At 42.6% G+C, this 26,864-nt stretch overlaps 1 protein-coding gene across 3 annotated transcripts in view; it reads left to right on the top strand.

Annotated features, from left to right (window-relative positions):
- The window catches only part of MYLK (myosin light chain kinase), a 217,402-nt gene that overhangs the window by 75,035 nt on the left and 115,503 nt on the right, over window positions 1–26,864 (top strand). For all 3 annotated transcript variants that reach the window (XM_065413162.1, XM_065413161.1, XM_065413160.1), the window contains exon 10: window positions 4,283–4,435. In XM_065413162.1, the coding sequence (XP_065269234.1) occupies window positions 4,283–4,435 (153 nt within the window). The remainder of the gene's footprint in view (window positions 1–4,282; window positions 4,436–26,864) is intronic.

The following is a 26,864-nucleotide window of genomic DNA, read 5'->3' as shown; positions in this document are numbered from 1 at the left end:
AGCAATAAAAACATGCCTGATTTGGGAAGTGAATGTTTTATGAAGTGGTTTAGGAGGTTTAACTCTGAAAATGTATTGCTGACTCCCAAAAAAGTAGTTAAATGCTGACCCCAAACTTTTCAAGGGATAGAAAGTTACTCATTTTATAAGGTGGTGATTTAGTGGACAAATAGTAGATTGAGATCATCCATCTTGGTATTGTATAACATTGTAAGTACTACACAGCAAGACTTCAAGCTTCAGGCGCAAATGGAGTATGAAAGCAAATTGTCTTTTTTCTAAGACTGAGTGTGCCGGTAGAGATGGTAAAAACCTACTAGATCATCCAGTTCATGGTTGGTCTCTATAAACTCCAGTGCTTTGTCCTAACTAACTTTAAATGACTCAGACAATGATATTTCTTTTTTTTTCCCTTGGAGATTTTCCCCCCCACTGATTGAATTTTTTGTCCAATTCAGCCTACTATTTCTTTTGCTCAGTTCCACCCCATTTTTCTCTTAGATATACCCTGAAGGATGACCCTAAATCCTTCCTCAACTTCATGTTTATACACAGCTATCAGGCTGTCTTAGACCTTATTTAAACTAAGAAAATGTATCATTGATGAACCAGTATTGGAAACTAATTAAGACCAGAGAAAACAGATTTCAGTAACATTTCAGAAAGTCTGACTGAGACTTGGTGGAACTTTCTGAAACAATATTAAAGCAGTATTATCTGGTCCACACTAGCACTTAAACCATTTTCAGGACCTCCTTAGGGGAACCACTTGGTGAAAACCACATTCAGGAACAGTCAAGGTTTCTAATATAGATCAAGCTATAGTTGTCAGTAACCAAACCATTCATACTTAGATGTAATTCTCTTACTTTTTCTTCCTAAGTCAGTCCCTCCAGCCTTCATCATTTTTGCCATCTTGGAATGCCTTCTAGTACTAGCAAGATGTCGATAAATGGAAGTGTTCAGAACAGTACATTATTCTTTTATTATTTGTGGTGTAGCACCTGGGAGTCCCATTCATGGACCAGGACCCCATTATGCTAGGTGCTGTACAAACACAGAACAAACAGATGGTCTCTGCCCCAAAGAGTTTACAATCTACGTTCACATGACTGGGTGGCAATTCCACCATCTAATTTCAGACTGGTAGAAAGTGTACACAGTTGTTTGGACAAACAATAGTTGACTGTTACTTACCAACCTGACTATGAATCTATTCAAAGATACAGGGCCAAATCCTTCAGCATTTTCTTGAGTAAGGACAGCAGGAAGACAGTGGGAGAGTTGTCTGGATAAGGACTGCCACACATAGCTATAATACACATGATTGGAATGTTGGTGTGGATGGATACAGCTTGCTCAGGAAGGATAGACAGGGGAAAAAGGGAGGAGGTGTTGCCTTATATATTAAAAATGTACACACTTGGACTGAGGTAGAGATGGACATAGGAGATGGAAGTGTTGAGAGTCTCTGGGTTAGGCTAAAAGGGGTAAAAAACAAGGGTGATGTCATGCTAGGAGTCTACTACAGGCCACCTAACCAGGTGGAAGAGGTGGATGAGGCTTTTTTTTAAACAACTAACAAAATCATCCAAAGCCCAAGATTTGGTGGTGATGGGGGACTTCAACTATCCGGATATATGTTGGGAAAATAACACAGCAGGGCACAGACTATCCAACAAATTCTTGTACTGCATTGCAGACAACTTTTTATTTCAGAAGGTTGAAAAAGCTACTGGGGGGGAAGCTGTTCTAGACTTGATTTTAACAAATAGGGAGGAACTCGTTGAGAATTTGAAAGTAGAAGGCAGCTTGGGTGAAAGTGATCATGAAATCATAGAGTTTGCAATTCTAAGGAAGGGTAGAAGGGAGAACAGCAAAACAGAGACAATGGATTTCAGGAAGGCAGATTTTGGTAAGCTCAGAGAGCTGATAGGTAAGGTCCCATGGGAATCAAGACTGAGGGGAAAAACAACTGAGGAGAGTTGGCAGTTTTTCAAAGGGACACTATTAAGGGCCCAAAAGCAAGCTATTCCGCTGGTTAGGAAGGATAGAAAATGTGGCAAAAGACCACCTTGGCTTAACCACGAGATCTTGCATGATCTAAAAAATAAAAAGGAGTCATATAAAAAATGGAAACTAGGACAGATTACAAAGGATGAATATAGGCAAACAACACAGGAATGCAGGGGCAAGATTAGAAAGGCAAAGGCACAAAATGAGCTCAAACTAGCTACGGGAATAAAGGGAAACCAGAAGACTTTTTATCAATACATTAGAAGCAAGAGGAAGACCAAAGACAGGGTAGGCCCACTGCTTAGTGAAGAGGGAGAAACAGTAACAGGAAACTTGGAAATGGCAGAGATGCTTAATGACTTCTTTGTTTCGGTCTTCACCGAGAAGTCTGAAGGAATGCCTAACATAGTGAATGCTAATGGGAAGGGGGTAGGTTTAGCAGATAAAATAAAAAAAGAACAAGTTAAAAATCACTTAGAAAAGTTAGATGCCTGCAAGTCACCAGGGCCTGATGAAATGCATCCTAGAATACTCAAGGAGCTAATAGAGGAGGTATCTGAGCCTCTAGCTATTATCTTTGGAAAATCATGGGAGACGGGAGAGATTCCAGAAGACTGGAAAAGGGCAAATATAGTGCCCATCTATAAAAAGGGAAATAAAAACAACCCAGGAAACTACAGACCAGTTAGTTTAACTTCTGTGCCAGGGAAGATAATGGAGCAAGTAATTAAGGAAATCATCTGCAAACACTTGGAAGGTGGGAAGGTGATAGGGAACAGCCAGCATGGATTTGTAAAGAACAAATCATGTCAAACCAATCTGATAGCTTTCTTCGATAGGATAACGAGTCTTGTGGATAAGGGAGAAGCTGTGGATGTGGTATACCTAGACTTTAGTAAGGCATTTGATATGGTCTCACATGATATTCTTATCGATAAACTAGGCAAATACAATTTAGATGGGGCTACTATAAGGTGGGTGCATAACTGGCTGGATAACCGTACTCAGAGAGTTGTTATTAATGGTTCCCAATCCTGCTGGAAAGGCATAACGAGTGGGGTTCCGCAGGGGTCTGTTTTGGGACCGGCTCTGTTCAATATCTTCATTAACGACTTAGATATTGGCATAGAAAGTACGCTTATTAAGTTTGTGGATGATACCAAACTGGGAGGGATTGCAACTGCTTTGGAGGACAGGGTCATAATTCAAAATGATCTGGACAAATTGGAGAAATGGTCTGAGTTAAACAGGATGAAGTTTAACAAAGACAAATGCAAAGTGCTCCACTTAGGAAGAAAAAATCAGTTTCACACATACAGAATGGGAAGAGACTGTCTAGGAAGGAGTACGGCAGAAAGGGATCTAGGGGTTATAGTGGACCACAAGCTAAATATGAGTCAACAGTGTGATGCTGTTGCAAAAAAAGCAAACATGATTCTGGGATGTATTAACAGGTGTGTTGTGAGCAAGACACGAGAAGTCATTCTTCCGCTCTACTCTGCTCTGGTTAGGCCTCAGCTGGAGTATTGCATCCAGTTCTGGGCACCGCATTTCAAGAAAGATGTGGAGAAATTGGAAAGGGTCCAGAGAAGAGCAACAAGAATGATTAAAGGTCTTGAGAACATGACCTATGAAGGAAGGCTGAAAGAATTGGGTTTGTTTAGTCTGGAAAAGAGAAGACTGAGAGGGGACATGATAGCAGTTTTCAGGTATCTAAAAGGTGTCATAAGGAGGAGGGAGAAAACTTGTTCACCTTAGCCTCTAAGGATAGAACAAGAAGCAATGGGCTTAAACTGCAGCAAGGGAGGTATAGGTTGGACATTAGGAAAAAGTTCCTAACTGTCAGGGTGGTTAAACACTGGCATAAATTGCCTAGGGAGGTTGTGGAATCTCCATCTCTGGAGATATTTAAGAGTAGGTTAGATAAATGTCTATCAGGGATGGTCTAGACAGTATTTGGTCCTGCCATGCGGGCAGGGGACTGGACTCGATGACCTCTCGAGGTCCCTTCCAGTCCTAGAATCTATGAATCTATAATGATACTGCAGCAAAGGCCACATTCTGCCTTTAGATCCATGTGGAATGTTTCTGTTGTAATCAGGAGAGAGCAGCACATGGGCATCAGAGAGCAGAATTTGGCTCTTGTTTGTAACATGTCTACAGTCATTACGATTATAATGTGCATTAAAACTGAGCAGTGTTTATGGAATTTATGGCCTGCTGAATGTGATGTGTTAAGAAATGTTCTCTTTCTTCATGTCTGCAGATGAACCAATTCAGTATGCCCATTCCATCTTCGAAGATGGGGTTGCAAAGTTGACTGTACAAGATGCTTTACCAGAAGATGATGGTGTTTATACCTGTCTGGCAGAAAACAGCACAGGACGGGCATCCTGCAGTGCTCAAGTCACTGTCAAAGGTGAATGTTTCAAAGATAAATACTCCGCTATTGCAGTAGAAATGCTCCCTGCCCTGCCTTGATTCTTTCTTAGCTTCCATGTTGATGTGTCCATGCGTGCATCCCATAGGATATATAAGCTTTAGTGGGCTGACTGTCTTCTCCCAACAGCTTTACATAGGTGTGTGCAGCTGCATCAAAGCTATGTGGCTGATCTTGTTAAGGCATTAAGATTCTGAAGCATAAAATAATATGCAGGAAGTAGGCATGAGTAGAAATGCTATGACCGCACTCAAAGCAATTTTATATAACAAGCAGCTGTGGTGCAAGGAATAGTGCTGCTAAGGTTTTGTGAATACCTGGCTTGGAGGGGATGTATAACTACAGGACAGGAGTGTCTGTGATGGAAGCAAAATGAGTGCAGTATCAATAGCTATCAGGCAGGGAAAGGTATGGAACAGAGCATAGCATAGTAGTGTTCATACATACTGCCACGTCATTCCCCTAAAATGCAGTGTTTCGAGAACACCATTGCCTGGGGGCAAAATTGCAGTCGCAAGTGTGATGCCACAGTACAACTCCTCACACCTTGAGCCAGTGGGGCTGGGAGTTTGGCCACACACTTGACTCCCAGGTGGAAGCATTAACTTTAAATTGCTCTCAAATAACACTTTCTGGCTACCTGGGAGCAGTGGCTCTCCAACTCAAGGGAGTCTGGGTGAGATGAAAGGAGTGGGAGAGGAAAGTTATGATGAGTGAATAGGGTGATCTCCTGTCCCTGGAAACTGGGAGTCCTCCTCGCTTTGCAAAGATCAATGCTTGTAACGCTCTGGATACTGGCAAACCGAAGGCATCAGCAGCCAGCTGACCTGGTGCAATGGATGACTGCATGGCTGAATGGATGTGCATTGAATAGAACTTCCCCCATCACGCCTGTCCCACGTTGACCTCTTGTCCTCCTCCTGGGGACCTTGCAGGGAGTTTCCCCCACAACCCACTGCACAAGAACTTGAACCAGCCTTCCCTCTCGCTCAGAGTTTAATCTACTGCATGTCAGAGAAAGAGAACAAGGAGTGGGTGCCCTCCTCTCAATAAACCCTCCTCTGCTTACCACCAGGATGCCCACGAGAATGTCTCATTACATTGTGGTATGTTTCCCCAAGCACCTCCCCCCAGTCCTACATGACCAGCATCCAGATTTCATGATATGAACAGCTGATCATTGTATTCACAAAGGCAAAGGGTTGATTTGGACCAGGTAGGTCCCATTCATTGTGTATATATTGAGGGAGACAGTTGCCTTAACTGAGGTTGCCTTGAGTGGGGTTCAAAAATCCAGGTATATGAAGACAGTGGCTGGCAAGGGGGGAAATCCTATTCTGTGCTGAATAACAAGCACAGGCTCACTTCAGCGTTAGCTCATTTACTCTCATCATTCGAATGCAAAACCTTCTGGTGCATTGTTCATGGGAAAATGCACATTAATCTCAGGTATTACAAAAACTGTAAAGACTGCAGAACAGTAATCCTATAAAAACATACACAAGGGCCAATGCGGGAATCACACTGCCTCCTGTAAATCAGAAACTACGTTAGGAGCTTGCATTTAGGCTTTGTCATTGGCCTGCATCTGTCTGCAACTGCCGCTGTGAGGCGTTTTTTCCCTCACTTGCCATCTCTGCCTAGTTTATGGGATGCACAGCATCTGCGGGGAGAACAGGAGCAGAGTTAGATGTTTGTGGGTCTCACTGTAAAATCATTTAACATTTTAACAGATTTAGGTCACCCCCTAAAACTCATGACATCCCTGCTGCCATTTGGATTACATTTGCTTTCTCTGTGATTCAGATCAACGTGGATTTTCGTGCCAAAAATAGTCCCAAATGTTAACCTCTGATTTCAGAATCTCTTATCGTTTTGTATATTTTCATAAGGCTCCCTAGCAAATACTAGTTGGCATTAGTGTTCTCTGAAGCACTCAGTGCTGCTGGTGTGGCCACCCTAAATGTTTGGTTTGCAATGGGCAGATTACAGCAGAAAATTAATGTACATACTGGAAAAAGGGAAAGTAATAAATCTTCTCCAGACCAGACACTGCATTTTGGGATAATACCTAGTGCAGGGGCGGGCAAACTTTTTGGCCTGAGGGCCACATCGGGTTTCCGAAATTGTATGGAGGGCCAGTTAGGGGAGGCTGTGCCTCCCCAAACAGCCAGGTGTGGCCCGGCTCCCACCCCCTATCCAACCCCCCCTGCTTCTCGCCCCCTGATGGCTCCCGCTGGACTCCTGCCCCATCCAACCCCCCCCCTCCATTCCCTTCCCCATACATCCCTCCCTGACTGCCCCCGGAACCCCCACCCCTGACTGCCCCATCCAACCCCTCCTCTCATTACTGACTGTCCCCCGGGACCCCTGCCCCATCCAACCACCCCTTCTCCCTGACTGCCCCCAGAACCCCTGCTCCTGACTGCCCCCCGCCACCCCATCCAACCCCTCCTCTTATTCCTGACTGCCCCCCGGAACCCCTGCCCTCATTCAATCCTCCTGTTCCCTGCCCTCTGACCGCCCTGACCCCTATCCACACCTCTGTCCCCTGACCACCACCCCGAACTCCCCTGCCCTCTATCCAACCCGCCCTGCTCCCTGCCCCCTTACCGCGCTGCCTGGAGCACCGGTGGCTGTCAGGGCTACAGCCGTGCCGCCCAGAGCACCAGAACAGGCCGCCATACCACCTGGCTGGAGCCAGCCACGCCACGCCGCCACACAGCACAGAGCACTGGGTCAGGCTGCGGCTCTGCAGCTGCGCTGCCCGGCAAGAGCATTGCGCCGGTGGCGCAGGGAGCTAAGGCTGCAGGGGGAGGGGGACTAGCCTCCAGGGCCAGGAGCTCAGGGGCCGGGCAGGAAGGTCCCGCGGGCTGTAGTTTGCCCACCTCTGACCTAGCGTGTGATCCATCTCTCCCCATTTTGTATTCCTCTCTCAGGCAGTTTAAGTCCCCTGGTGTGATCCATAACTCCAGTTGTTCACACTCCCAGCTACAGGTAGCAAAGTAAATAATAGTACCGTGTCCTTACATATCACCTTTAACCCAAGGATCTCAAAGTGCTTCGCCAACGTGGGTTAATAGTAACATTCCTTTTTACATATGAGGAGTCCCTGAAGATTATTGGCTGGACTTTCAGCAGTGCAGGGTATTGTGTCCAAAGGGAGTTGCAGGTGTTCAATGCTCTGAAATTCAGGCCACAGATGATTTACCCAAAGTGCACAGTGAGTTAGTGACAGAATTGAGAATAGAACCCGCTCACTGGCCCTTGCTCTAACCATTAGACCTGCTGTCTCCCTCACTCGAGTGAATAGCAATAGAAAAGAAAATGAGAGAGCAATTTGATAAGCTCCCTTTGAACCTGAAATGATTGTTGGCTTTGAACAATTTGTATTGAGTTCCGATCAAGCTGCAGAGGAAACAAAGATTCCCATTGTATATCAGTATTAATCTGACACCAGTGTACAGAGTTCTGCTTTCTGTAACCTGATTCCCAGGTCCTTGGGCATATTTCTGAATCTATGTGGAACTAAATTTCATGCTGCATCACCATTTTGGCTCAGTTACCAAAATGACACTGTGATGGGGTGGAGTAGGCCCAAAGGCCCCCTGCTGGAGGCCTCAGGGTTCTGCCACACCCATCCCAGGAAAGGAGCAGTGGAGAGGTCCTCCAACCAGATTAGAGTGGCTGCAGGGGAAGCAGCCAATCAGGGCCCAGGAGGGCCATATAAAAGGAACTGCAGAACAGCCCAGAAGGCAGTTGCTGCTTGGAGCTGAAGAAGAACGGTTTGTGGGCCTGGATGTCTGGAAGAGCAGTAGGGCCATGGACAGTTCAGTGTGGGCAGTGACCAGGGGAGTGAGAGGCACCTGGCTGGCTGCAGGGACTGAGCCCGGGAAGGGCCACAAGAAGATAGTGTCTCCAGGGAGGAAGCTCTGGGGATACGGCCCCATACAGGGCTGGACTGATTTAAAGACTGTGGACACACCCGCAAGGGGGTGCTCACGGGAGATGGGTGCCGACCCCGTTACAGACGCAAACCTATGTTGAAGGAGCAATAACATCTGCTGTGGTCATTTGGGGAAGTTTACCTGGAGTGAGGTGTCTTGAAAGTTCAACTTGGTTTTATCCAAAAAGCTCTCTTCAGTTTTATTTTTCAAAGAAAACAATTAATGAATTAAAGCAAAGGCTTTCAAATAACTTTCAGAAAGGCCCCATGCAGGCGTGGCAAATAATTTATAAAAGGAAAGTCTGCCTTATACAGGCTGTTAGATTGCAGATCAAATTTAAAACTGAAAGAATATTACACATCCCATAAGGTAAACGGTGTAAAAATAGCCTAGACATTGTCCCTTTAGAACCCCGCTGCTCTCCCTTAGTCTGTCTCTTGTTAGACCTATTTGTTTCTGTCAAAGGTAATTTCCTATTGTGGCATTAATGCAGGAAACTAACATCTCACATCTCCTTATGGTTAAAAAGGGCCTGATCCAAAGCCTATTGAAGTCAATGGAAGACTTTCCATTAACTTCAATGAGCTTTGGATCAGGCCCGTAATGACCAGTTTGGGCCATTGTGGTAAAGCATTTCTTCCCCATTATCAGTTTTGGATTAATTTGTAACTGGGATTTGCCTTATTAATATGAGATAGGGCCCAGTGCTGCGAGGGGCTGAGCACGCTGCATTCTTACTCATTCTAATGAATGAAAGCTGAAGCAACTCAGCATTTCACAGAAGGCTCTTAGCACCTTGTTGGATTGGGCCCATGCTCTGCACTTCCATTGCACCAGAGGGAGGAGGGATAGCTCAGTGGTTTGAGCATTGGCCTGCTGAACCCAGGGTTCAGTGCTTGAGGGGGCCACTTAGGGATCTGGGGCAAAATCAGTACTTGGTCCTGCTAGTGAAGGCAGGGGGCTGGACTCGATGACCTTCCAGGGTCCCTTCCAGTTCTATGAGATGGGTATATCTCCATATATATATATATATATATATATCCCTATGACAGTTTCAAAACACTTTACAAACAGTAAGTAATTAATCCTCCTATCATCTGGTCAGCGTAAGGCAGGAAAATATTATCCCCACTTGACAGATGGTGAAACTGAGATAAAGGAAGGTTAAGTGATTTGCCCAAGGGAGTCTGAGGTAGAGCCAGGAGTAGAATTCTGATGAAGTGAGAGAGACAGTGTGGAGAATCCTAAAAACCTAACTGTCTTTGACTTCAGTATTATATAGCTGAAATGTGATAAGGGGTTGATTTCCAAGAAATGAGCAGCACATTTTTAAAAACAAGTCTGACAAATCTTTTCAACATAAGAACCTTTTCTAGCTTTGACCTCCTTCAATGGAATGCACTGCATAGCGTGCTGTGCTAATGATTATTATATGAGGAAAACCAGATGTGTGCTGAAACAGTATAAACCAGGCTAGTCAAGCCTTCCAGTTGTCTGGAACCAAGTCATTTCCCTCTGCATTTATTGGAAATTCCTTGATTATTCAGACTTCAGTGCTGCCATTCACTACATTTGGATTATCAAGGTTGATATCAGGCATGGGGAACCTTTTTTCTGTCAGGGGCCATTGACCCACATGAAAAATCAGTTGTGGGCCACACAGCCCTGCAAGTGGGGGGGGGGGGGGCGGTGCAGAGGCTCGAGACTTCCCCTAGGCTCGGGCGTGGGGCCAGAAATGAGGGGTTCAAGGTGCGGGAGTGGGCTTCGGGCTAGGGTTGGGGTGGGGGGGAGGGGAGGGCTCTGGCTGGGGTTGTGGGCTCCGGGCTGGGGCCAAGCGATTTGGAATGCGGGAGTGGGCTCCGGGCTGGCTCAGGGGGTTGGGGTGCGGGAAGAGGTTCGGGGTGTGGGCTCTGGGAAGGAGTTTGGGTGCAGGAGAGGGCTCAGGGTTGGGGCAGGGGTGCAGGTGAGGGCTCTGGGGTGGGATGGGGGGCATGTGAGGGCTCCGGCTGGGGGTGCGGGCTCTGAAGTGGGGCTGGAGATAAGAGGTTTAGGGTGTAGGAGGAGGCTCCGGGCTGGGGCAGAGAGTTTGGGGTGCGGTCTCCGGCTGGGCGGCACTTGCCTCAGGCAGCTCCCAGTCAGCGGCGCACCGGGGCTAAGGCAGGCTCCCTGCCTGCCCTGGCTCTGCACTGCTCCCGGAAGCGGCCGGCATGTCCGACCCCTAGGGAGAGGCACGGCCAGGCGGCTCTACATGGTGCTCGCTGCCCATGCCTGGAGGCGCCATGGTTCCCAGCCAATGGGAGCTGTGGAGCTGGCGCTGGGGGTAGCTCGAAGCTTCCCTGAGCACCCCTGCTCCTAGGGGCCGCAGGGACATGCCAGTTGCTTCCGGGAGCTGTGCGGAGCCGACTGGACTTTTAACGGCCTGGCAACCCTAGCTTCCTCCCCACAGCGAGGCAAGCCAGCACTCGCAGCTCCAGCCCTGCAGGACTGGAGGGAGAAGGGGGGAGGAGCACCAAGGCTCGGGGCTTCCAGCCAGCAGCATGGAGACTTCCCAAAGGCCAGATGAAATGAAGCGGCAGGCTGGATCTGGCCCGCAGGCCATATGTTTTCCCCACCCCTGGTTTATATTGTGTATATATTTGGGGGTTGATATTTTGTAAAAGTGAGCAAAATGTGTTTGCAACTGCATGACTAGTTTGCTTGTGTAAATTATTGTGATTATATGTGCAAACCGGCCAATTACACACTTAAATAGCAATAGTTAACCAATTTGCACATTGAGCTGTGGAGATTGTGCATGAAAATTAGATACACAAGCATTTTCACATATAATTGTGCACCCAACTTCTAAAAAGCTCATCTCCTTAATGGGCAGTGCATATTTACAACACACTGTGCATTCAGGTCACCTGAGATAAAGCTATAGTATTTATATCCAGAGATAGTGATTTTAGATGTTGAAGTTGAAATATAAGGTAGCTATTTATAAATCACGTATAACAGTGCTTCTATCATTCTTCCTCTATAGGTCTCCAGTTGCTTTCAGAGAGGGAGTAAACATTATTATCCCCATTTTATGGACAGGAAACCAAGGCACAGAGAGATTGTGACTGGGACAAGGCTTATAGCAAGTCAGTGGCAGAGTTTGGAATAGAGGTCCGAATCTGCCGACACATAGCCCGCACTCAGTCCCCTAGACTATGACTAGCACCAGGGTCCCAGTGGTATGTGTTTCAAATACACTAATATCATAAAGCCCTTTGAAGCACTGTAGCTATTCACTAACAAAAGCCAGGGGAACCTCTTTTCTTTTATTTACAGTGTAGATTGGTCTAAGCTACAAAGTTTGGATCCCAGCTACTTGAAATCTGGGAAGATTCTGGATCTCTGTTTATTAATATGAAATGATTTTGTTACTGCAAGGATAAAACAGCTTGCTTTGGTGTCTAGGGAAATTTCCTTCCACCTTGCAGTTAAGTCCAGCAATACATGATAACCAGGGCACCTGACTGGCAGTGTGCTCTGCTTTCATAATTTGGGTCTCTTCTTCCCCTGGACTCTCCATTGCCACCAGCTTGTCCTCAGCATTGGCAATATCTAGTCATGAGGATGGTGGCAACATAGATGCAGGCCTAAGACTTTCTTTTGGCGCCGTCTTCCTGGTCTGCCACCATATAAGTTCATTTTGCAGACACTCATTGTCTGCATTCTGTGTTCAGTGTAAAGAGTCTGCTTCCTAAAATTGCTTCTCTGGCTCAGCTAATGCTGTACAGTGAGGGCTGCAGCTCTTATTAATGCTCTTGACCCCATTTCTATCCCTTGCCAATGGTTCACTTTCAGTTCTGTTCTTCTCACCCCCACTTAATACCACCCTCTAGATCCTATTCACATAGATATTTATTTATACAGTCTCCCCAGAGTAAGTGTCTGTGTTGGGTAGCCTGTAGCCTTCATAATCTGATTAGTGTAGGCATTCATTGATCAGTGGACAAGCAGATTAGAGTCACCTGAAAGCCTGTCAGTCTCTGCTGTAACCATTTTATCACAGCAGTAAAGGGATATGCTTTCTGGAAAACGACTTGGTTTTGTTCCTGCCACTGTGTGAGTGAGGCCACAATACGTAATTTAGTGGATAACAAGCTTTCAGGTAGGAGACTTTTCCCTCTGTATTTGCTTAGTAGGTTCTTTTTACACCTTAGAGTGACCTCTCTTGGACAATAATCTTTAAACGAGGTTATCACTGATTATTCCGTAATCAGCCTCTTTGAAGCCTAAGTGAAATCCTGTATTTTTGTGTCATAGCAATATATATTTCTGCTCGAGGTACATGAAGTGTCATGTTCTACTTGTATAATGTTGACATTGGTTACAGCTGTGCAGAGCTGCAACTTTATCTGAAAGCATTATTGTCTAATGTGGTGTAACTGGTAGAGGACAATAGAAGATTTTTAAGAATATACAAGTCAGTCTTGTTACTCATTAAAAAGTTATACCGAGCTATTGATCTAGAAAACCTCCTTGGCTACCTGAGCAATGGATCACAGGACTAGCTTTGAAAGGACATATTTTTGTTGCCCTAGAAATGCAGTGAAATGTCAGAGGGAAGCCATAATGATCAGAACTAATGTAGTTCAACTTATTTTAGCAGTGTCTTAGTGTTAATATTCCAGCCCTCTGTTTATATGTTTCACTTACAACTGCAAGCCTTGTAGGATTAAGCTTCCTTTTAAACAAATTTCCCTTCTCTTGACACCCAAGGCCCAAACATGGAACACAAAATGCAGGCTAAAAATCAAAAATTAGGGACAAAAGTGAAACACGTGAGCAAGTTTTAAATTATGTAAGACTCAGTCCATCAGCATGAGTGACATTTTCTAAAGACAGTTTAATGAGAGAAACCATTTCCAGGAAAAATGGAACTAAATTTGCATGGAAATGAGGGATGTCTGTGTACAGAAGGAACAAAAGCTAAAAAGTATGAATTACATGAATATTTCTTGTAAAAGAAAAAGTTGAGCTACGTACAGTCAGTGTCTAGTTGATTTAAAAACCCATCTAAATCGGATGGTACTCTCGCCATATAAGGTGGTCAAATGCTGTGATATTAGAGACAAGGTGGGTAAGGTAATATCTTTTATTGGACAACTTCTGTTGGTGAGAGAGACAAGCTTACACAGAGCTCTTCCTCAGGTCTGGGAAAGGTACTCAGAATGTCACTGAATCACAGTCAACTTAGGAATAATCCTGCATTGGCAGGGAGATGGACTGAGTGATCAAATAGGCCTTTTCATCTCTGACTTCCAGCCTCACAGAAGTGTCACATCCTTTTGTCAAACATTCTATGTTGAACAAAATGCAACCACCAAAATATGTTAAAAAACAATGTTGATAAAATATGTATAAACTAGTTTTAAAAACAAGGTCACATTGTGATCCTAAAAAAGTTTCCTAAAGTAGCGGATGTGGATTAGTTCACCAGTTATAAATCAAAATGTCATTCTGATAAAACCATCTCTGTGAAATGAGCCTGATTTTATAAAGCTCTTCAGAAAGTATTGTTGTGCATATGGATTCAGAACAGGTGTGATATGGGTTGTCAGGAAGACCTTGGCAGAAGAAATCAATAGGAGCTGCAGCTGTTCAGCCCCTTGGTAAATTAGACCCTAAGTACCTGAGAATGGGATGCAATATGTATTTTATAGAAGTAAAATGGGCTTGGATTTTAACTCTAACCCTCATAATTGTACAAACTAATTTAATGCTTGTTGAGATTCTAGCTGAAGTTATGAATTCACCCTTCCTGTGATATACACACTGGAAGGTACTTTCAATCTAACTGTATTGAACTTCACATCCACAAGCAAATGGCTTTCCAGACCAGCCTTTGGTTATTATATACTCATGCTCATGAGACAGCCCTGCTGCCTCTGTATATGTGAGTGAATGGGAAAGAGAAAACCAATCACATGCTTCAGTCCCCTGCATGGCATCCGTCCTGGTTCCCATTGCTTGAGGCACTCATGAGACCGACTTTGACATCTACAAGCTCTGCCAAACAATTACATAACAGTTAAAATCATTAGGTGAGAAATTACATAATGGTTAAAATAGTTAGCTGAGCATTGGTAGTCCAGTGGGTTAATGTATTAACTAGGGCTGTAGATTAATCGCAGTTAACTCATGTGATTAACGCAAAATTAATTGCGATTAATCGCACTGTTAATAAAATACCAATTGAAATTTATTAAATATTTTGGATTTTTTCTACATTTTCTAATATATTGATTTCTATTACAACATAGAATACAAAGTGTACAGCACTCAATTATTTTTTATTACAAATATTTGCACTGTAAAAATAATAAAAGAAATAGTATTTTTCAATTCACCTCATACAAGTACTGTAGTGCAGCTGTTCTCAAACTGTGGGGCAGTGAAGTTTGGGTGGGCTCAGACTTCGCCCCCCCCCCCTCTCCCGGGGTCGTGAAGTAATTTTTGTTGTCAGAAGGGGATCGCGGTGCAATGAAGTTTGAGAACCCCTGCTGTAGTGCAATCTCTTTATTGTGAAAGTGTAACTTACAAATGTAGACTATTTTTGTTACATAACTGCACTAAAAAACAAAACAATGAAAAACGTTAGAGCCTACAAGTCCACTCAGTCCTAATTCTTGTTCAGCCAATCACTTGTAAAAGTTTGTTTACATTTATGGGAAATACTGCTGCCTGCTCCATATTTACAATGTCACCTGAAAGTGAGAACAGGTGTTCACATGACACTTTTGTAGCCGGCGTTGCAAGGTATTTACGTGCCAGATATGCTAAACATTGGTATGCCACTTCATGCTTAGGCCACCTTTCCGGAGGACATGCATCCATGCTGCTGATGCTCGTTAATAAAATGTGTTAATTAAATTAGTAACTGAACTCCTTGGAGGAGAATTGTATGTCTCCTGTTGTTTTACTCTCATTCTGCCATATATTTCATGTTATAGCAGTCTCGGATGATGACCCAGCACATGTTGTTCATATTAAGAACACTTTCACTGAAGATTTGACAAAATGCAAAGAAGGTACTGTGTCAGGTTGCCTCCCTTTAATATGCCACCTGATGTGCTGAGATACCACTGAGCCTGCCTGTTCTGCCAGCCTGGGCATCCTATAACCCTGTCTTGCTGAGCCAGTCATTTAAGTCTCCTCCAGCGCACACACTGGCAGGGTCACACCCAACTGCAGAACGACAGACACTGAGATCAGCTCTGGGAAGACTCAGCTTAAGGGACTTGCCCCAGCACTCAGGTGTCCACCTCCCTTGGAACTTAGACCCAAAGGTATATTATGAAATCTGCCTCCTTCTTCAATGTGGAGGAAGGTATGAACAGCTTCTTACCTCTCCTCCCCATTATGAATTGTACAAAAGGGTTTATATTATAAACAAGAAATAAGTTTAACAACTACAAAAGGTGAATTTTAAGTGGTTAAAGAGATTACTAAGCAAATAAAACTAAACACGTAAACTAAGCTTGTTTCACTAAAGAAACTGGTTACAAATAGTAATTTCTCACCCTGAATATTGAATTTAGGCAGGATTCAGAGTTTCTGTAGTTCAGAGTTCCAGTTATTTTTCTTACAGACTGGACCCCTGTCTTTCCCTTCAGGTTGGTTTCTTTGTCCCTTCAGATACTTTCAGCAGTCTGTCTTTCTTGGGTAGGCAAAAGAGGAGAGTCCCCTTTCCCTTCCTCCCCACCCTTAAATAAGATTTACATAAGGCGGGAATCCTTTGTTTCACAAACTTGATGTGCAAGATAATGTTTAGTATCAGGTGACAAGACCACCTGACCTAGTAGTGTCACAGTTAGGTCCCAGGATGCCTCCCAGGAGGGAGAGAGATTAGTTTCTTCACAGTCTTGTTGTTTCTTCCTAATGGGGAGAGAGATTCGTTTCTTCACAGTCTTGTTGTTTCTTCCTAATGGCCCATCAAATCTGATGGCCTGTTGTCTGGTGGGTGTCTTCCCAATACACACCCAGTTGTAATTGTTACACAGTCCCTATTCCTAACTACAGAAATGAGACATGCGTACAAATTGGATAATCACATTCGCTAAATCATAACCTTTCCAATGATATCTTACATGAGCCATCTTGCATAAAGTACATCTCAGTTATGTCATATCCATATCATAAGCATATTTTCATAAAGAATATGGAGTATAATGTCACAGGTACCAATGTGAGATTTCTAAAGATAGCTACAGCACTCGAGCCAAGTTTTATGAATCTGAAGTGCCTTCCAAAATCTGAGAGGGACAAGGTGTGGAGCATGCTTTCAAAAGTCTTAAAAGAGCAACACTCTGATGCGGAAACTACAGAACCCGAAGCACCAAAAAAGAAAATCAACCTTCTGCCGGTGGCATCTGACTCAGTTGATGAAAATGAACGTGCGTCAGTCCGCACTGCTTTGGATTGTTACCGAGCAGAACCCGTCGTCCGCATGGATGTATGTCCTCTGGAAAGATGGTTGAAGCATGAAGGGATACAGGAATCTTTAGCACATCTGGCACATAAATATCTTGCACCGCTGGTTACAACGATGCCATGTGAATGCCTGTTCTTATTTTCAGGGGACGTAAACAAGAAGAGGGCAGTATTATCTCCTGCAAATGTAAACAAACTTGTTTGTCTGAGCGATTGGCTGAACAAGAAGTAGGACTGAATGGACGTGTTGGCTCTAAAGTTTTACATGGTTTTGTTTTTGAATGCAGGTTTTTTTTTATATAATTCTACGTTTGTAAGTTCAACTTTCATGATAAAGAGATTGCATGACAGTACTTGTATTAGGTGAATTGAAAAATATTATTTTGTTTTTTACAGCGCAAATGTTTAATAAAAATATAAAGTGAGCACTGCACACTCTGTATTCTGTGTTATAATTGAAATCAATATATTGGAAAATGTAGAAAACATCCAAAAATATTTAAATGGTATTCTATTATTAACAGTGTGATTAATCATGCGAATAATCACAATTAATGTTTTTAATCGCTTGACAGCCCTAGTTGCTACATATACAAGGAGGGCAGTATTAAACAGGTCCCTGAGGTGAACTGAGAGCCAAAGGGATAGTTTTGAGGCTAGGGTAATGTGCATATGCTGCTTTGCATCTATGAGGAGCTTTCTGTACATACTGATATCTAAAGAATGAAGGCCTGGGGAGTCCATAGAGAGAGAGAGTCAGGGGACAGTATAAGAAGGTGTAAGTGAGGATATCTGCAGAAATGGCACTAAACCAGTGGTGGGTATGAGCAAAGTTGCCGGGGTGAGAGGAAAAAAAAGTTCAGGGTCAATGACTGCATCAAGTTTATGGACAGAGGAGGTCAATGGGAGATTTGAATTTAGGGAAACTGAGGAGATGGAGGGGCACGTGAGGATGCTTCTCTTGACCAAGACTTCTATCTTTAGTCAACTAGCTAAAGGGAAAAGGCTCTGAAAGTGATACATGCATCAGATTGTGGGGGTAAATATGGAGAGGAGACCACTAATGGGGTGTGCTTTGAAGGCATCCCTCAGCAGTGGACAGCCAGTAAAGAAATCTTAACACAATCCAAAAGGTCACTTTTGAGGTTCAGAGCTGAAATGCTGCATTTCTGACTGACTAAGTCTCTGAACGTTCACATCCACAATGCTGCTATCTTGCAAATGTTTTAGGAGCTCTGGAAAACTGCTAATTGAATTCCTACAACAACAACGCACCAACTGTTTGGGCCCTAGAGATGGTCTCTGCTATCCAGTCAAGACCTAGAACAGCATGTTCCATTGGAGTAGGGTCAGATCAGGCCAAAGATGATAGGCAGAGCTCTCCTCCCTGCTCAGCAAGAATGTATAGTTAAGGGACCACACAACGCTGTGGTGTAAAGTCTTTGGTCCCATTCAGCAAAGCACCTAAGCATGTGCTTCGGTCAATTCTTAATCAGGAAAGCCCTTATGCACGTGATTCAGTAGCTTGCTGAACCAAGGTCTTCATCAGTAGAAGTTGGGAATGATCAAAGTTACTCATGGTGACACCGCCAACGGTGTGTTAGGCAGGTCATCTCAGCCTTCTGTACCACACTATCATTCTATATATGCCACAAGTGTTACAGAAACGCTATATTTTATGAGTGTATAGAAAGGTTTGTATCCCCCATTCTCCACTATGGCTAATTTTTGTGTCCCTCCACTTGTCATGCTAGGTGTCTGAATTACCATGAGACCAGCTGCACAGATCTCAAAGGGACTATATAATTCTTTAAAATTGAGCTCAAAGAGCTTTTCTATACATACAAATGTAGTGATTTAAAGTATGTTATTTCAGGAATTTCCAGGGCTGGAAGCGAGTTCCTGGTTTCACTGAGGTGCTATGAATTTCTCATTTTCCAGTAGTCAAATGCAACCCGCATTTTTAGCCCTGCAGCACTGCGAGATATCTGAGTGAAACTTGTGACATTTTTATGTATAGAAAAGTTAGTACTAGTACATGACTGAAAATTGTGTGACTCCATTTAACCCTGCAGACCTGTCACACAGCCAGTTTCCCCCTCAATTTGTGCAAGTCGCATCACCTATCTGTGCCTCAGTTTCCCCATCTGCAAAATTAGGATAATGACAATGACCTCCTTTGTAAAGTGCTTTGAGATCTGCGGGTGAACAGCACTATATATGCATTAGGTATCTCCATACCGAATCTGATCAGAGATTGAATCAAGGGGCACTTTGTGAATTGAAATAGAAAAACAGGATTGTACTAGTTCATTTGGATATTCCAAACAAAGGCACAAACCTACTATTAGTAGAAACCTATATCCTTAACTAGTTGCTTCAGGATGAAATTCACCCCACCCACCCAAAACCTGAGTGTTTGGACTCTGTGCAGATGGTGTGCATTGAGGTTGGGCAGGAGTAATGGACACACCCCCTTTCTACCACACTTGTGCAAAGTTCTGAGGCCACTGGATTGTTGTAAGCATGGATCTGTAGCCAGCCCCAGAGCTGAGTGCAGTAAACATTTAAGGGAGCCAGCCATGTGCAATTATTCAGGTAGCAGAATACCAAATCAGCACAGCCCCTATGCTTGGCTTAAGTAATGCTAAGCATCTTATGCTGCCCTCCACACCATGGTCAAATTTTGCCCATAGGGTGGAAGAAACACTACAGCATCTCCAAAAATATTTATAAGACATGTACTGGCTACTGCTGTCTAATTGCACAAGTATATTTTTTCCACGCATTCAGTAATTTAAATATTTTAACATCTGTTTATTACCATTCTTTGAGGAGCTTATTGTTTTACAAACATTAAGCTTAATACTTCTCTGAGGGCAGTATTTATCCATTTTACAGTTGGAGGAATGTAAGGCAGAGAGAAGTTAAGTGACTTACTGTAGGTCAACAGTGGGTGAAAGTGGCAGAGCTAGGGAATAAAGCCTAGAAAGCTTGTACAGTTGTATTTTATGGGAAGTATTTCCATGTAGCTTCAAGCTAACCAGGCATTCCTCTAATTTGCAGTTGCATTGAAGATCATAGAATGAGTGGCATGTTACCCACTCTTTGCATGGATAACTTTGGATCTTGGTTTGTTCTTAGTCCTATTCAGTTTTCGAATTAAGAACCAATTGACTATAAGCAAGGTCACAATAATTCTACGTTCTCTTTACAGAACATGCCAAATAAGCCAACAATCCAACTAGTCTGGTGTCACATCTCTGATGGTGGCTAATCTAGACGTTGTGGATTAAAAAGTAAAACTTCTATACTGTACCTGGAGAATTTTTTTTCTTGAGCCCAACTGATATCCTGAAACATGAGGGTTATTAGCTCATGTAATTTTGTCTTTGTTTAACTCCAAACACTGTATTTTAAGTTATTCTTAAAAGTTATTCTTGTCTTGATATTTGGTGATAGTAAATATCACAGCTTGTAGTAAAATTAAAATATGTCACCTCAGCTAGCAGGTCCATTCTGTTCTGTCCATACGTATAGTTCCCACTGTCACTAGTGGGAGAAGTGTGCCTAAATCTCCACACCAAGACTAAACACTTTTTAAATAGCCAAATTCTGCCATCAGCTACACCTATGTAAATGCTATATCTTAAACTGAGGTGGCATAGGTGGTAACAGAGCAAAAAGTCTGCCCCAAAGAGCTGATATTTAAATCTGCACTCCATTAATATATGGAGATATATACCTATCTCATAGAGCTGGAAGGGACCTTGAATGGTCATCAAGTCCAGTCCCCTGCCTTAACTAGCAGGATCAGTTTTTTTGCCCCAGATCCCTAAATGGCCCCCCTCAAGGATTGAACTCACAACCCTGGGTGTAGTAGGCCAATGCTCAAAGCACTGAGCTATCCCTCCCCCCATTAACTGCAGGCATAAGTGATGGGAGTTGGGTGTCTAAAGGAAACTGTCATGTCACTAGATCTTTAACTGCTATTGCATGCACGTGCAACATAGGAGACAAGCCGAGGCTTCTTTAAAAGCAAAATTGGCCTTAAGTGCCCTAAGCACATAGAGATTTGATTATTTCTTGTGGTGGTTTTAACCAAATTTGCAAGTTGTGCAAAACTTGCAGAGAATGTGTTGACAACATGAATTTAGGTCTAAGACAGAAAAACACTTTTAGGAAGAATGAGGGACAAATTAGATGAATGTCAACCCATACCAATTTTCTATGTAATCAGCCCTCTTTTTTTATTAAGTTGACAGCTCTGTTAATCTGCGACTTGCCAACAGCTGGTGATATTTACATTGGAAATAGAAAGGAAGGTGGAACTCCTTTCTAAGTGTGTAATTCCAGCTGATAGCTGGGGAGGCTGCTACAGAGTGTGTGAATCTCTGTGTCGGAGAGACGTTAGTGGAAACTGCAGCTTCGTTGTCTGAGTTTGCTCACAAGGAGTGATCTCTGGAGTTAAGTCTTCTCTTCAGCTCAGTTGATTTATTAGCCTTTGAGCCAAAACAATATTTAAACACCATAAATGGTAAACGCTGCTCAGAGAGTCCCTACGCAGGGGTCAGGCTAGGCATTATTTGGCTGCTTTACCATATGACTCTGGCAAACAGATTCCTCTGGTATAATTAAGTCTTTTATAAGACTAAACAGTAGGTTTGCAGCATTCTGAGTACAAGGCAGCAAACACTTCATTCTTTGCATATCCTTGACCGTAACTGGCTACAGCCTGATCCTGTGACATTTAAGTGTTTTTTTTTCTAATCAAAAGTGAATCATTATGGGAGAGGAAACACTGTGGGAAAATCCTATATTACTCCTGCTTGGTATAAGATACATGTGGGTGTATAATGTAGCCTTTAAATGCCTCCCTTTCTATTTCTAGTCTTCCAGGCCAAGGACTGTGCTCTTTGGACTGATAATTATGGAATCTATTTGTTTTCCCTCTGGGCTCTGCATCCTATTACTCTGTTTCCCAAGGATCTTAAGTTTTAAAACCAGAAGGAAGAGAAATGCAGGAGTTGTATGATTATTATTTTAAAAATTGTTTTATATATATATATATATATATATATATATATATATATATATATATATATATATATATATATATATACATCCACCACAGTTCATAAAGGATTGATCCAAAGCCCACTGAAATCATAGGGAGTCTTTCTATTGAATTCAATGAGCTTCAGATCAAAACTGGTTTTAAGACATCAGCAAGAATTATTAAGCTCTGTGCATAGCAGGAAAATCAGTACTTTTAGACTGGGAATTTCAATGGAGCCTAAGGGAGTTCACCACCAAAATCCCATTGATAATCAATAGTCTTTTTGAAAATCCCAGGCTTAATTCAAGGGATAGCATAGACTATACTGTCCTGCATTATTTGGCCTCCTGTATGAAGCAAACAGCTGTTGTTAAACTGGTGCCTATTTTTATAAATTACAGTAATATATCCCAGCTGTTAGACTATTACATTTTTTAAAAACCGGATTTATGAAATTTGCCTTAATGCTTCATCAGACCATTTAACCATCTGTTTAACCATCTTGATTGCTAGCACTTGGGATGGATTGTAAAGACTTAATTCAGTAGAGCTGAGTGCAGCAACTATGCTGAAATTCATTTAAAAAAATAAACATGCCACAGTTCAATAGGTTATTTTTGTCATCACGACAATTTTCTCATGTGATAGCTTCTGGCTTTTTACTCTTAAACTAAATCTAAGGCTGATAAAGCAACAGAACAGTGAATCAGAAAAAATGGAAGAGAGAAGTCAAAAGGATGTAGTTCGCTGTAGTTCTTAACACCAGCTGAGGTTGAGGTTACTGCATTTCACATTTGGTGCATCAAGGCCAGGAGTGCAGGCAGAGATGAGGATAAATAAGGGCCTTCATCCAAAACCTCAAACCAACCTGTGTTGAGGTCCCAGATTTTTCAATTAACTCTTTTCCCATTTGACTGCCTTTCTACCTCTGGCACCAGAAATGCCCCAAAAATGTCGTAGGAGAAGTTGTTTCTGCCAGAAGTTTAGTGAGACACTGCTCTCATAAGATTTCCAGACCAATTTCTGAAAAGGAAGCAGTTCAAAGAAGCATCTGAACTCTGGGGTTAATATGGCAGAAAGGGCTTGGGGGCAGGGGTGTGTGTGAGAGAAATCCCAAGCCACCCCAAGACCTGCCTCTTGTTGTATAGGATGTGCTGTCAACCCTTTGTTCTTGAGTATTATGTTTCTCTTGTCCCATCCCCGCCCCCACCCTCCTCTTATACAAGTGTTTGGAAAGTCACTAGTTAAATTCCCAATGCCATGTGTGTGGTTAATTGGTGACTGGTGGTGGTTTTGAGTGGGTGTGGTCTGCATTTGTGGGTTGTTAAATCCTGAGGTTTCTCCAAGGACCCATTGCAAGCTGTTGTTCTTTTTCCAAGAGAAAAAAATCAGTCAAAATACTTAGCTAAATATTTTCAATACGTGGTGGAAACATATAGTGCCTGTCTACTTTCGTCATAAATGGGCATGAGTTATTTATTTAACCTGGAATTATAGAGGCCCTGTTAATGTTTTATCTTTTTTTCATAAAAACACAAAACATTTTTTAAGCATAATCTATGCAAGGTGAAATAACGTGTGTGAGAAACTGGAGAAAATAGGTTTTCTTCCAAACTAATTTAGGAAAATACTTGTGCAGCCTTGCTAACAAGTTCTAAGTCCGGAAGTATTATAATGCAGTCTGCAATAGCTTTTTAAGTTACTGTAATGCATTATTGTTTCCAGTGTTGTAGCCATGTTGTTCCCAGGATATTAGAGAGACAAGGTGAGAGAGGTAATATCTTGTATTGGACCAACTTCTGTTGGTGGGAGAGACAAGCTTTCGAGCTTACACAGAGACCTGAAGAAGAGCTGGTCCAATACAAGATATTACCTCACCAACCTTGTACTGCAATATGTGATTTACAAAAGGGAGAGCAGGGTAATGATTAAGGCCTAGATCCTGCAATTTAATACTCCAGCACAAGCATGCCGCATGAGTAAAGCATTCCACTCCAGCACATCACATTGCAAAGTTGGATCCCAGACTGAGAAAGTGTGGCTTTAGACCAAGAGTCGGCGAGACTACAAGAGAACACCCATATTGTCAGAGTCTAGAGTCCATTAGAAGTCACACCTTTGTCAGCATATCCATTCAATTTTCCTAAGCATAATTAAAATCCAGTGTCTTGTGTCCTTTTTAGAGGAGGGGACATTACATGGAATTCGTGGTTTCATTTTAAACAGTTGGTGTTTAAAATCCAGAATTTAAGTCTCTATAATATAAGCCATTTTCAAGTTTAGAAATAAATGGCAATTATGATAATCTGCTTTAAAATACCAGTGCATGCAGCACACTGTGTTTGAACAGGAATAGCTTAAAATCAGATTGTTCTCGGTAAGACACATCTTTGGTGGTGGTGGGGTTTAAATCTGTTTTGTTAGTGCTGTGTGTGTTTGAAAAAAGTATGTTCTGGTTTCTTTGTAGTCAATCTCTTCAACCGTTCATTTATTGCACTCAAATTAGATTGTAAGCCGTGGGGCAAGGGCTGTTTTTTGTTCTGTGTTTGTACAACACCTAGTACACCTGGTTATGACTAGAGCCCCTAGGCGCTATGGTCATACTACTACTAGGTGTCATAATTTGAATGGTAATACTAGTTATCTTAGCCATGATTGAAAAAATTAGGTTTGTTCAGTCTGAAGAAGAGAATTGTAAGTGGAGGGGGGCATGATAGTCTTCAGTACATTAAAAAGTTGTCATAAAGAGGAGGGTGATAAATTGTTCTCTTTATCCACTGAAGACAGGACAAAAAGTAATGAGTTTAAATTGCAGCAAGGGAGATTTAAGTTAGCCATTAGGAAAAACATCCTAAATGTAAGGCTAGTTAAGCACTGGAACAAATTACCTAGGGAGGTTGTAGAATCTCGGTCATTGGAGGTTTTTAGGTCTAGACAATACTTAGTCTTGCTTCAGTGCAAGGGATTGGACTAGATGGCCTGTCGAGGTCTCTTCCAGTCCTACATTTCTATGATTCTTTGATTGCACTTTTCATTTCCCTTGGAATTCTCACTCAAACAGGTGCAATTAAGGAGCTATTAGAGCACTGTGAGAGTCTCATAAATGCTCACATCCATTGCTACAGAGCTGCCTTCCCCGCCATATGTGCACTCTAACAAGCGTGAGCATCAGAAAACAGTGTCATTTCCACTACTGGTCATAAAATATAATGAGAAATTAAGTAGTGGACCATTTAAAGTAAATCTGAAAGGCTTAATACTACATTCTTAAGGAGAAGTTTAAAACAAACAATGTCTGTGTATTGATACAGAACATGTTTATAAGGATAGGAATGTCTCCCTAGTGGTTATGATATACACAGTGCCTTTCTTTCTGCTCCTGAAGAGACCCTGCTCAGCTTTAGGAATTTTCCCCCCCTATGATATTCAGCCTAATTTTTCATGTCCATAATTTCATTCCATTTCCGCCTTGTCCCACCTTAATTCTTCTCCCTCGCTAGTCTTTACATCCTTTTACCCTTTCCCTTCCAGCTCTTTTGTTATTGAGCTAAACATACGTTGTTTAAATACCTTTAAGCTTTCTGTAAGGGTGAAATTCACCTCTGTGTAGAGATTGATACAAGCCTAAGCACTGCTTAAGTTCAACCTAAGCCTTGTTTCTGAGATTTAAGCGGTGCTTCGCTCTCTGCACTTCACCTTAAAGTGTCAGGTACTATAGGTCAGCATTGACCAGTCATGATGGCAGATTGCTATTTAGACCTTGATCCTGCAAGTTACTATACATGGGTAGAGCCGTCCTTCCACACACAGCCCCTGTGAAATCGTCAACACTGCATGTGTGTGGCGGGGTTCATCTGCTTGGAACAACTTGCGAAACTGGAGCCTAAACTTGTAATCACTCTTTGTTATATTTAAGATGTAATTATTTGTAGTGGTTTGCTCTTCGCCACCACTGCAGATGTCCTTTAACTTTGATACAGCTTTGTATAAACAGCTGGTTTTATTCCAGTGCATAAAACATGCATTTTTGTGGTGCACATTCGGAGGAGTTAATGCTGCTGACACATTGTTTTTTGAGTTTTGTTTCTGACATATTCCTTCTGCAGTGACTAAACCAGTTTAACATATTCTGGGCATACTGTGTAGTCTCGTCTCTTGATAACAGAACAGAAATTCACCTGTTTAGATTATACAGAACAAGGGACTCAAACGTTCTAGTAAATGTCCTGGTCAGTCTTAGTGGAGTACTGTTTGTAACAGTTGTTTCCACCCTTTGTGTTCCTTCTTTTTTAGTTTGCCTGTCCCGTTCCTCCTCTTTGCATGCCTTCTTCCTTCTCTCTGTATTTGTAAAGTGTTATGAGATGCTGGGATAAAGGGCATTATTTCTCAGTGTCCTTTTTGGTCTCTACTCTCTCCTATTTCCTGTCCTATTTCTCTCTTCCTCCCCTTCCCGCCCCCATTCTTTTTGTCTCCTTCTCCCCCTTTTAATGGCTGTCCCCCCCTCCCCGATCGGTATTCCTTTCTGTGTGGTGCTTTGCCAGGCATTAGAAATGTAGCAGAGGAAACTAGTTTGGATTGCACAATGCAGCAGTCCTTTTCCAGCACTTCCTTTCTCTAACATTCTCCATGAGCGAAGAATGAAATACAGGGGGAGCTAACAGACCCTTGTAGCTTGTTACCGGAATTGGGCCTTGTGACGTTGTGCAGTCTACATGGTTTTATAAAAACATAATAAGTGAATATAATGTAACTGGGATAGTTTTATAAAAAATTTGATAATAAGTGACTATAATGCAAATGGGATATGTTTTGTGCAAAAGGTCTCTTGTAAGGTATCATTACAAAGCTCATAAGCTACTGAGTGTGATCATCCTATTTGTAGAAATGTACCACTCTTGTATCTAAAACTAGAAATATAAAATGTAACTCTGAG

Source organism: Emys orbicularis, chromosome 11, assembly GCF_028017835.1.
Source record: "Emys orbicularis isolate rEmyOrb1 chromosome 11, rEmyOrb1.hap1, whole genome shotgun sequence".
In the NCBI taxonomy this organism is placed as follows: Eukaryota; Metazoa; Chordata; order Testudines; family Emydidae; genus Emys; species Emys orbicularis.
Note: the sequence above shows the minus strand (reverse complement) of the source record. Positions and strands in the feature narration are given on the sequence as shown.